At 37.1% G+C, this 11,833-nt stretch overlaps 1 protein-coding gene across 1 annotated transcript; it reads left to right on the plus strand.

Annotated features, from left to right (window-relative positions):
* Nucleotides 1-525: 525 nt before the first annotated feature.
* On the plus strand, nucleotides 526-4,102 carry LOC109075389. Its single transcript, XM_019091296.2, has 2 exons — nucleotides 526-572; nucleotides 1,858-4,102. Exon 2 carries the CDS (start codon nucleotides 1,860-1,862, stop codon nucleotides 3,579-3,581), a length of 1,722 nt encoding a protein of 573 aa, XP_018946841.1. The 5' UTR covers nucleotides 526-572; nucleotides 1,858-1,859; the 3' UTR covers nucleotides 3,582-4,102.
* Nucleotides 4,103-11,833: the final 7,731 nt, after the last annotated feature.

The raw sequence follows: 11,833 nt of genomic DNA on the forward strand, positions 1-11,833 counted from the left end.
ATATACAAAACAATTATATAATACATACCAAAAATAAACAGATAAATAATAATTAACAAACCAACTGAATTTAACTATTTGAATAATATGAAATGTTTATAAAGCTTATATGTTAGAGGAGATTTCTGATAATAATTAAAGCTGTAAATCAATTGCAAACATGTTGGACTAGGTTTGAATCTACTATATCTTGCCTTATGAATATGACAATTTTCCATTATACAAATACATTTATAACTATTAGAAATTATGAAAGGACACAGATGTTAAAACAAAAATAAATAAATGAATAAAAAACAATACAAATATAAAAGAGAATGCCATCAAAGTTTCGGTGTAAAATAATGTTACAAATAGGTTGCATTTGTAGAGTGCATTTTGGAATTTAGTTGATCATAAGAGATATTCAGTATAATTTTATTTTTCACCATTAGAAATATTATTTGATCCTTTTTGCAGATCACATGATCTTCAAAATAAAAAGGTGTAGCAGCAAATATAAATAGAGCTGCAGTTCTTCCTGTCTGTGAGTTCCTGAAGTGAGTTACAGAAGGAAAGACTGGTGCAAACAGGTAATATTGAAACATTTTGCACTTTTTATTGCTCTTCTGTAAGCTCTGTGATTCTATGTGATATTGTGATGATTTGTCAAGAGTTGTGTCTTACTGTATATACTATAGTTATAATAATAGCATATCAATAAAATTGGGAGCGAGAAAATGGTCGATTTAATGTTTCTAAGCACAAAATTAATTTAATAATACAAATTCTGCTTACAGAAATGTTTACAGTTTAAGTTATGTCTTTCTGATATCTGATGTAAACAAAATATTTAATGTGGACTGTTTACCAAATCTGTATAACAAACAATCAGGATATCTCTCTAAAATCTGTATTATTCCAGTAAAATTGGTTATGACTGGTTTGATGTTTTTCAAATTGTACTGTTAATATAGGGCTATTAAAGTACATTTTATACAAATATACTATGACTATGTTATCTGCTGAAATGATCAAACATTTCATTAATGTGCATGTTTAAATGATCTCACAAAGCCCTTTCATTAAGGTGCATTTTCATTTAGTTAAACTGTATAATTTAAAATCCATCACAGCTGAAATTTTCACCAGCATATGATATTATATACTGCATGTTTGCCGCATTTTGCGATGCCCTGTGTTGGGTGTAATGCATTACTAAGTAATTATTTACTGTTATTTATGTACTCCCCCCATTCTCTTTTTTATTTAATTACAGTTTCTTCTGATGTAGTTGCATTAAATAGTGTATACTATGGAAAAAATCCATTAAACAACAGTGTATTGACCATCAAACTTTAATGTTAAAATGTATGGTTTTTTTAATGCAACCTTCTCCCTTTAAAAATACATTGGTCAGTTCAAGAATAATTTGGATAATGGAATATTATATTATTTATTTGAAAGAATTAAGAGCAGTTTCATGTCCATCCTTGTATTGTTCAATTGGTTGATGTTGATACTGAATTTAGAAAGTAATTAATATTAAGTAATGCACTAATAAGTAAGAGCGTAATAAGTATCATATTCTAATTACACTGTTGAAGATGTAATTAGTAGCTAGAAATTAATTACTTTTTTAAAGTAACTTAAACTGGTGGTGAGTGCACATCACATTCCCGATGAAAAATGTTTTTTTTTAAATATGCCATTATATTATGAAGATTTCTGAATCATAATTATACAGTAGATTCTCGAACCCTAGAGATGATGTACTGTTCTTTTTTCAAATATATTTACTGATTGGTTAATTGATTGATTGCACTTTTCTTATAGGTTAAAAACAAACAAACATTGTTTTTTGCTTTTTAATTTCAGCCATGGCCCTTCTTGGACCAAACATGTACAATATTGATGAAATCATCAACCAAAGTAGTGTAATTGGAAGTGGTACTCCTACTCGATACCTTCTGAAACTGAGGGCAGACTATCCTGATGAATATAGAAAACTGACCTTTGGTGAAAGAAACAAAGACAAACCCCATAAAACGTTTGTAATGGTGGGAGAAACAGGAACAGGGAAAACAACCCTGATCAACACGATGGTCAACTACATCTTAGGTGTTCAGAGAGAAGACAAGATTTGGTTTGAGATCACAGATGATCAGAGTGACCTAACACAAGCTCACAGTCAGACCTCCTGCATCACTCTTTATGGGTTTTATCTGCAAGAGAGTCCAGTCGATTTAACAATTATCGACACACCAGGATTTGGAGACACTCGGAGTATTGCGATGGATCAAGAGATTGCCATGAGTTTGTGTAGCTTAATAAAATCTGAAGAAGTGGGTCATGAAATAGATGCCGTGTGTCTGGTGGTTAAAGCGACCCAAAATCGACTCTCTGACAGACAAATATACATATTTAATGCTGTTCAGTCTTTATTTGGAAAAGATGTTGCTGAAAACATTGTCTTGCTCTTCACTCACTCAACTGGAGCTCAACCTAAAGATGCCCTGACGGCTGTTAAAGAGGCTAAAATCAAGTGTGCCGTAAAGGAAAAGAATCAGCCAGTGTTTTTCCTGTTTGACAACTGTCAAGTTCAGACCTCGGAGGAAGGATATCCTGAAGAACATGAGCAGGCACTGGAACAATCTTGGAATCGCAGCTATCGGGGGATGGAAATATTTTTCAAGTTTATGGAGACTGTAAAATCAAAATCCCTGAACATGACTGGAAATGTTTTGCAGAAACAAAAAATGTGGAAAACGAACATCTGCAATCTAAAATTCCGTGTTGATATGATAGACAAAAAGCAAAAGGAGCTGAAACAAACTCAAGAAGTCCTGGAGCAGAACATGGATTTTATCAAAAACAATGAAACCCTAAAGTATGAAATTGAAGTGCCCTACAAAGAGAAGGTTGATATTGATCCTTCTGTAGCCAAAACAGCGATGTGCTGCACTGTCTGTCAGGAGAACTGTCATTATCCAGGATGCTGGTGGGTCAGAAATCTGTCATGGTGCAGTGTGATGAAAAATGGTTACTGTACAGTGTGCTCAAATAAATGCCACTATAGCAAACATGTCAAAGAAGCCAAAATATATCAAACAAAGACAAGGATAGAGAAGAGGACATATGAAGAGTTAAAGAAGAAATATGAAGACATAATTAGGGCTGGTATGTCTCTGGTCAAGAAGATGGAAGAAGAACTGCAAGAATTAGAGAAAGAGAAAATAAAGCTTGTGATGGAAGCCTTTCACTGTGTGGAAACCCTGCAGATCATCGCACTCAATGCTGATTCACTGTCCACACTTAAGGACATTGATTTTATGATTGACAAGTTGAAGGAAATCAAGGAGCCTGAAAAAGCCAGAACACTGGAAAGCATCAAAAACAAGGAAATCAAGGAGAATGAAAAAGCCAGAACACTGGAAAGAATCAGTAAGAAGGAAATCAAGGAGCCTGAAAAAGCCAGAACACTGGAAAACATTAGTAAGGAAGCAGAAGAAAGAAAAAAACAGATCTGTGTGATGCCTAAAAGATTGGGAAGGGGAAAAACCTTTGCTTTAAAAAACTCTGAGAAGACTAAAAAACTTTGATACAATGGGAGTAAAAGTCTGTTTGAAGTGTGTAAAACTCTTGGACGTATTTTAAAGAGTTTATACTATGAACAAACTTTTGAAAATCCAGCATTTAGTCGATCCTTATAAATGCTCACTGGCACAGTTGTCCACAGCGGCCCATAGGCATGACGTCTGAGGGTGAGACTACTAAGGGTTTAAGTGGTTATCAGTGTTTAATATTGTACTATTAAGCAAACCTAGAGGTCATGTGGACTCTGCTTTATTATATATCTGGATTCAGCTTTTTCGTCATGACATTTCTAGGGCATTACATGTATATTGCTTTGTAGGTTCTGTTTAAAATCATACTAAATTGTTTTCATAGGTTTCAAGTGATTCTGCTGGCATCACGGTTTCAAAATGACAGTTGTACAAATAAAATAAAAAATAAAAAAATCACAAATGAATAGAAACAAACCAGTGGGTTATAAAGATGACCGAAGAGAGCTGAATGACCTTCAAGCTGCTTTATTCCCAATAAAACACAAGCTAAAACATTTTCCATGTCTTGCATAATATTCTGTTTAAGTTACATGACACTTTGAGCTAATTTCCTGAATTGCATAGTAATTTTGTATAGCAATCAGACATAACCTACTACGATCAGAGTATGCTATGTATATGATGCAGATATTAAAATGCATGTGCTTGTAGGTCATAGACTTTAAAAATAAGTGCTTTGAGGTTATTGAATAATATTGTGAGCAAGGCGTAAAATGTAGTTAGAGTAACATTTTTCCAGTAAGCCTGGGTTACAATAAGCTTGTCAAGTTACACTAAATTTTTGACAGTACCACTTAAAACATTCTGCTGACTATAATGCCTACTTCACACTACAGGATTTTAAGCCCGATTTGCAAGTTAACGAGCTCGCCGACAGATCAGGCAGTGATCGAGGGAAAATCAGCGGGTGGCAATCTTTATGTGTGAACTACTCAACGACGCATTAAAGAGACTCGCTGACAAGTTTACAAGAATATATAAAATTTAAGCAGATCATCTAATTCATGTCTTTGGGCTATTGTGCAATATTTGGAATAATGACTATATATTAGATTAGGGACGGAAAGCTTAAATCTAGGTATTATTAAATAAATGTCAATCTCCTTTAGATTTACCTAACGAAGTACATAAAGCAAAACTTGCAGTGAATCGCACATATATTCAGCAACCCCATCAATCATCACAAACATTTACATCGCACAGAAAACAGAGAAACACCAAACAGAAAATATGAAATTAAATTATAAAAAATAACCACCAAATAAAATATTCAAGAAATGTTCAATATTGGGATGATATGAACCAGAAATAAGAATGGTAAAACTTTGGCAGGGTGTCTACAGTGTTTAACAAGTTAAATTTAAGACTTTTTAGGATCTTTTTAATACCGACTTGTATGGAAATTAAGACCACCAAACCTGCGATGAAAACGCACACATATACATATACAGTCGAGGCCAAAAATATTGGCCCCATTGGTAAATATGATCAAAAAAGGCTGTGAAAATTCATCTGCATTGTTAATCCTTTTGGTCTTTTATTTAAAAAATTCACACAAATGTAATCCTTTCATTGGATAATAAGAATTTAAAATGGGGGGAAATATCATTATGAAATAAATGTTTTTCTCTAATACACACTGGCCACAATTAATAGCCCCCTTTTATTCAATACTTTTTGAAACCTCCATTTGCCAGTTTAACAAGTCTAAATTTTCTCCTATAATGCCTGATGAGGTTAGAGAACACCTGACAAGAGATCAGAGACCATTCCTTCATCCAGAATCACTCTAGACCCTTTAGATTCCCAGCTCCATGTTGGTGCTTCTCCTCTTTAGTTCACTCCTCTCATTTTTCGTAGGGTTCAGGTCAGAGGACTGGAATGGACCCATAAAAACATTGGTTTTGAGCTCAGTGACCCATTTCTGTGTTGTTTTTGAGGTTTGTGTTTGGGTTATTGTACGGCTGGAAGACTCAAACATGGCCCATTATAAGATTTCTAACAGAGTCAGTCACTTACTGATTTTTTATCTGTTGGTATTTGATAGAATCAATGAGGCCATGTATCTAAACAAGACGTCCAGGACCTCCAGCAGAAATATAGGCCCACAACATCAAAAATACAGCAGTATATTTCATTGTACACATGGGGTACTTTTATCTCTGTGTTCACCAAACCCATCTTGAGTGTTTGCTGCTAAAAAGCTCATTTTTTTGTTTCATCTGATCATAGAAGCCATTCCCATTTAAAGTTCCAGTCTTGGCTGATAACTGAATATGCTTTAGTTTGTTTTTGAATGAGCTAGGAGAATTTTTCTTGAAACCCTCCTAAACAACATGTGTTGATGTAGGTTCTGTTTGACAATTTTTTTAAAGGTTTTCTGAACCAGAGACTCAACTATTTTCTGCAATTCTCCAGCTGTGACCCTTGAAGAGTCTTTAGCGACTCAAACTCTCCTTCTCACCGCACATTAGGACGATATAGACACATGTCCTCTTCCAGGCAGTTTTTTAACATTTTCTGTTGGTTGGAAATTCTTAATTATTGCCCTGATGGTGGAAATGGGAATTTTCACTGCTCTAGCTTAAAGCCACTTTCTAATTTGTGAAGCTCAATTATCTTTTGCTGCACATCAGAAATATATTCTTTGGTTTTTCTAATTGTGATGGATGATTAAGGGAATTTGGGCTTTGTTTTCCCTCGTCTTTATATTTCTGTGAAACAGGAAGTCAGAGCTGGATGATTTCATGTTTATAATCATGCTGGAGTGCTCAAAATTGTGTATATGAATGGGAATATACTTCAGAGATATTTTACTCGTAAGAATTTATAGGGGGGCCAATAATTGTGTCCAACTAGTATTTGAGAAAAACATTCATTTCATAATGATATTTCCCCTCCGTTTTAAATTCTTATTATCCAATGAAAGGATACATTTTTGTGGAATTTTTAAATAAAAGACCAAAAGGATTAACAATGCAGATGAATTTTCACAGCCTTTTTTTGATCATATTTACCAAGGGGGCCAACATTTTTGGCCTCGACTGTACCTATACACACACAACAACAACAACAACAAAAACTATAAATAGCATTTGTTACAGCAATAATATTTTATTACAATACACTGTGAGCTTTTCACAGACAATATCTATTCACTTCCATAGTAGGAAAAAAGAATACTATGGAAGTGAATGTGGCTCACAAAATGTTTGATTACGAACATTGCTCAAAATATCTCCCTTCGTGTTCATCAGAACAAAGAAATATATACAGGTTTGTAACAACATGAGTGAGTAAATGATGACAGAATTTTCATTTTTCGGTGAACTATCTCTTTAAGATATTTCGGGGCTGGTGTACACCACCCAAGCTGTATTGTAAAATGTATTAAATTCCACTCAGCTTGTAGACATATAACATTTAATGCCCTTTTGTTACCTTAAAATGGGAAAATAACAGTTCCAAAAATTTAGTATAGAAATAAATACATAGTAAATCTATATAGTTATTAACTAACTGTATACAAATACAGATTATATACTTATATATAAATTTTAATACATATAAATCATAATACATAAATTATAATATAAAAATATAAATTACAACTGCGCTAAATACTTGTTAACCTAAAGATGTAAAAAGCTGAAAGCAGCTGAGGTAAAAGATGAAATTTAGCCTATGGAGCATTGTGGCTAACAAACTGTGAACTTATGTTATCCCAAATTTTCTACGATACACTCTAATAGTTTAAGGTAATAAATACACTGATTAAAAGAAAACTTACTTTTGAAATGCTTAAGTAGGTCTTGTGCAGTTGTATGGCACATAAACTGAGATCCAAAGAACCTTGATTGAACACGGTCATTCAACCAGTACCGCACATGCAGGTCCATTTGCTTGCTTTTAGTTGTCTGGTTCAGGCTTTCGTCAAACATGATCACAAAAGCACCACATCTATTGACCTCGGCAATAAGTTCTTTTTTGAAATATGGTGCCAGTCCAAACTTAGCATTATATCGGCTTTTGTCTTTTCCACATGTAAACGTCTGCACAAGCCCAGAGTCTGGAAACATAGCTTTGAAAACCTCCTCAATCCCGCTATTTGACCTGAACGAGTAATGGCTTGTTACCATCCTCAGCACCCAAATTACCTCAGCTCTTAGTGTTGGCATAGAGCCAGAAAATAGATGTAGGTCAGATGATGGTGTTGTTGGTTGGGAATTCTCAACATCCGTGGTGACATCTATGCTAGTCGGAAAAGTGGAACAGAAACCTTCAATTGAACTCTTCTCGTGGGCTCTTGCAAACTCCCGGTGCTTTCCGCTCTGCACGTGTGATTCCACCGCTTTGATGCCCATTGTACCCAGTTTAAAACATCTTTGACATATGCCGCAATTTCCGTACACATGCCGTATACATTTTCAGGCACCGGCTTCAACCACCATGAGAATTCTTCATTCTCGAGCCATTTCTTATTGAATTTACATTTACCCATTGCCACTATTTCAGTTCGACCTACTACCTAAAGTCCTGAACGCAGCCATTAAGCCACATACTGGTACGTCTCTCTGATGACGCAATAACTTACGTTACCACAGGAAAAAAAATGTCTAGTCCAATGATCGTAAACAGTCATTTGGTCCGTCCGACTGAAGATTTTTCCCCCCAGCGTAAAGTCACAAAAAATATTTAAGACCTATCGAATCTGAATTTTAGGCTTTTTAAGACTTTTTAAGGCCTTTTATAAGGAAAACTGTATTTAAGACATTTTAAGACTTTTTAAGGACCCGCGCCACCCTGTTTGGTTGTAAATGGTTGAAATTATGATGTCCATGCAAAAATCCCCACTCTAGGAAAGCAATGTTCAGTTAGTGGTAATCCAATGTTGACATAAGCAAGTAAAACTTGATCCAACTAAGAGTCCTCATGTCTTCCACATGTAGTATAACCTGCTCTTTGTGTTTGTGTAAAACATCCCAAGTGTTCATGCATCCAGCAACAAAACACCAAGTAGGCATTTTGTGGAAACAAACCTTTTGAAATCTTTCCTCGAAAGAAAGAAAGAAAGCAAGGTATAAATGTCCATCTAAATAAGTATACATCCACAATTAGCATGCATGACTGTCTCAATGATCAATACGTACGCAACACAACAATTACCCATTAAGTTCAAATCACCAAAACAAACAAAGCATAAAAACACAATAACACTACTTACTGATTGACCAAAAGGAAACAAATTCCTCAATCATAGGACCTCAGAAGGAAGGTTGGATTAGCACTAGAAAGCCATTACTTCCTCTGTCCAAACACCTGCCAAATTCAAGTCTAGTACCTGGCTAAATATTCATCTAGGAAGATGATTAGTGCCACCTAATGGTGTGGAAAAACACAACTGCTAAGGTAACAGTGTTAGATCTGTTACAATGTATTCATTACAAATAAACTGAATATTGTTAGAGCTACTAAAATTATTCACTCAAGACCAGTGAGTGAGCGATTCCTTTTATCTTCTTTTACAAATATCAATGACAAAGATGGCAGCAGGTTTATACTGCATTAATCTGTTCTTCCTCAACTGTTCCCCAAACGTTCTGGAGGGCGCTAGGAGAACACTGTCAGTGTGACCGGTGTCTGAAGCTTGAATGAAAAAACGACAATGAACTTGACATTGACTGGCGGAAGCCTATGATGGAAGCAAATGAGTGACTGCAGGCATAAAAGGGCACCTGTAGAATACGTCATCCTCTTTTTTTGTCTGAGGAGACACAGGCATGAACCCGAGGCATGGCACAGGGACGCAGCGTCTCGTTTCCTATTCTCAGGGAACCATGGTTACATGCGTAACCTGAGACATTCCCTTTCGAAAGGGAACTCCACACTGTGTCCTCTGGAGGGCGCTAGGGGAACGATATACCAATGCCGCCATGCTGAGGGATGAGTTCCCAGGTAACCGTTTCTCCAAGTCAAGACTTAAGGAACAGCATCCTTGCTAGTGAAACAGCTAGGCTTTACGGCAGACTCAAGCTCCAATCATCATAGACCAACTCACCCTCCAGAGTCTGGAGCTCTAAGAGTGGAGGTCTCAGCATAACGACTCTCTAAACGAAGAGGAGACCTAGCTACACTCAACACCAAAGGCAGGTAGTGAGGCTCAAATAAAAAGAGCCTACTACTCATATTACTGCCTAAGCGGAGCTCTGGGGAGTGGAGGCTTCAGCAAGATGACTCTCTGAACCGAGAGGAAACTTACCTGCTCAGTCCTGGTAGGGGAGCTCTTAAGAGTGGTGGTCTCAGCGTAACAACTCTCTAAACTGAAAGGAGACCTGGCTACACTCAGCACCAGAGGCAGTTAGCAAGGTTCAAAGAAAGAGCCTACAAACTCATATCACCGCCCATGATGGATCTCTGAAGAGCAAAGGCTTCAGCAGGGTTGACTCTCTTAAACGAGAGGAAGCCTAGCACTCAACCCTATTAAAGAAACCCCTAAGAGTGGAGGCCTCAGCATGACGACTCTCTAGAATGAGAGGAGACCTGACTACAGTCAGTGCTAAAGACAGTTAGCGAGGCTCACAAAAATTAGAGGAGCCTACCTACCAGTAGTACAATCCATGTGGAGCTATGGAGAGTGGAGGCTTCAGCAGAATGACTCTCTTAAATGAGAGGAAACCTACACACTAGGGGTGTAATGATTCATTCGTTTTCTCGATGCATCGATTACAAACCCTGACGATGCATATGCATCGATCTTGAAACATGATTTTTGAATCGTGAATCACTGATCTCGGACAGTAATCGATTTAAAATGCTAAGAATCAAATGAATCGCGATTTCTATAGTGATTCAATGCTTTCAATATATATACACATTAAATTACTACACGCACGAATTAATGGAGACCTTGAACACTGTTCGTGCCTCGCATCTATCCTTCATGCACTCCACTGTTTACCACCTGTGACTGTCACAGGATTGCGCTCGTGCTCCGTTCGTCTCTGACGGCAGCTGATGACATGTGATCTCTCCTCAGGACTCGTGGCCAGTAATACTAAAGTGAAGTAGCTTTACTTTTCTGTAGTTTTTCAATGGCTCTCTGCTTCTTACCAACGCCTTTACCTAAGCAGTCAAAAGCTGCATATTTATTGCATAGACGGAACAGAAATGTGTCTAAATCATACGCACAGTTCAACTGAATGATAAATGTGTTTTAACAATGCTTATGAACCGAATGTATGAAGGAAACTGTTAAAATAACCACATCATTAACAACAACCTTGAAATAAGAGCGCAATGTTTATCTGATAATCAGAGGAGGTCTCAGTATAACGACTCCCTAAAGCGAGAGGAGACCTGGCTACACTCAGCGCCAGAGGCTATTAGCGAGGCTCAAGGAAAGAGCCTACAAACTCATATCACTGCCAGTGATGGAGCTCTGAAAAGCGGAGGCTTCAGTAGGAAATGATAAATGAGAGGAAGCCTAGCACTCAACCCTGTTAGAGAAACTTTTAAGAGTGGAGGACTCAGCATGACAACTACCTAGAGCGAGAGGAGGTCTGACAACACTCAGCGCTAAAGACAGTTAGCGAGGCTCACAAAAAAGGAGCCTACATACCAATAGTACTGTCTAAGCAGAGCTATAAGGAGCGGAGGCTACAGCAGAATAACTCTCTTAAACGAGAGGAAGCCTAACAGCACCCAACCCTAGTTGAGGAGCTCTTAAGAGTGGAGGTCTCAGCATAACGACTCTAAAACAAGAGGAGACCTGACTACACTCAACGCTAGACACAGTTAGTGAGGCTCACAATAAAGCCTACATATTATTAGTTCGGTCTAAACATTGCACAACGACTCAGAAGCTAGAGTACTACCACATAGCTCTGTTGAGATAGCACTAGGAACTGTGATCTCAGCATAGCAACCCTCAAAGGGAGGGGAGCTAACAGGCTCAAGAACAGCTGATCAGGGAGGCTCACAGAGAGCATCACAACCTGAAAAAACTGTAAACAAAAATACAAGGGAGCAGAGTGCCCAGCATAGCAGACACCATGCTAACCTAAATACATGTACCCGGGCTGAGAGGATGAGGAGGCTCAGAGGAGGCTCAACAAGAGCCTAAAACTTGCTACACCAAGTCTGGAGCCTTCTTCACCAATAATGTAGACAACCCACTTTAAACAGTTCCTATTCAGTAAAAAATAAAAACAAAAAGGAATTCTGGA

This window comes from Cyprinus carpio, unplaced genomic scaffold, assembly GCF_018340385.1.
Source record: "Cyprinus carpio isolate SPL01 unplaced genomic scaffold, ASM1834038v1 S000006643, whole genome shotgun sequence".
NCBI lineage: Eukaryota > Metazoa > Chordata > Actinopteri > Cypriniformes > Cyprinidae > Cyprinus > Cyprinus carpio.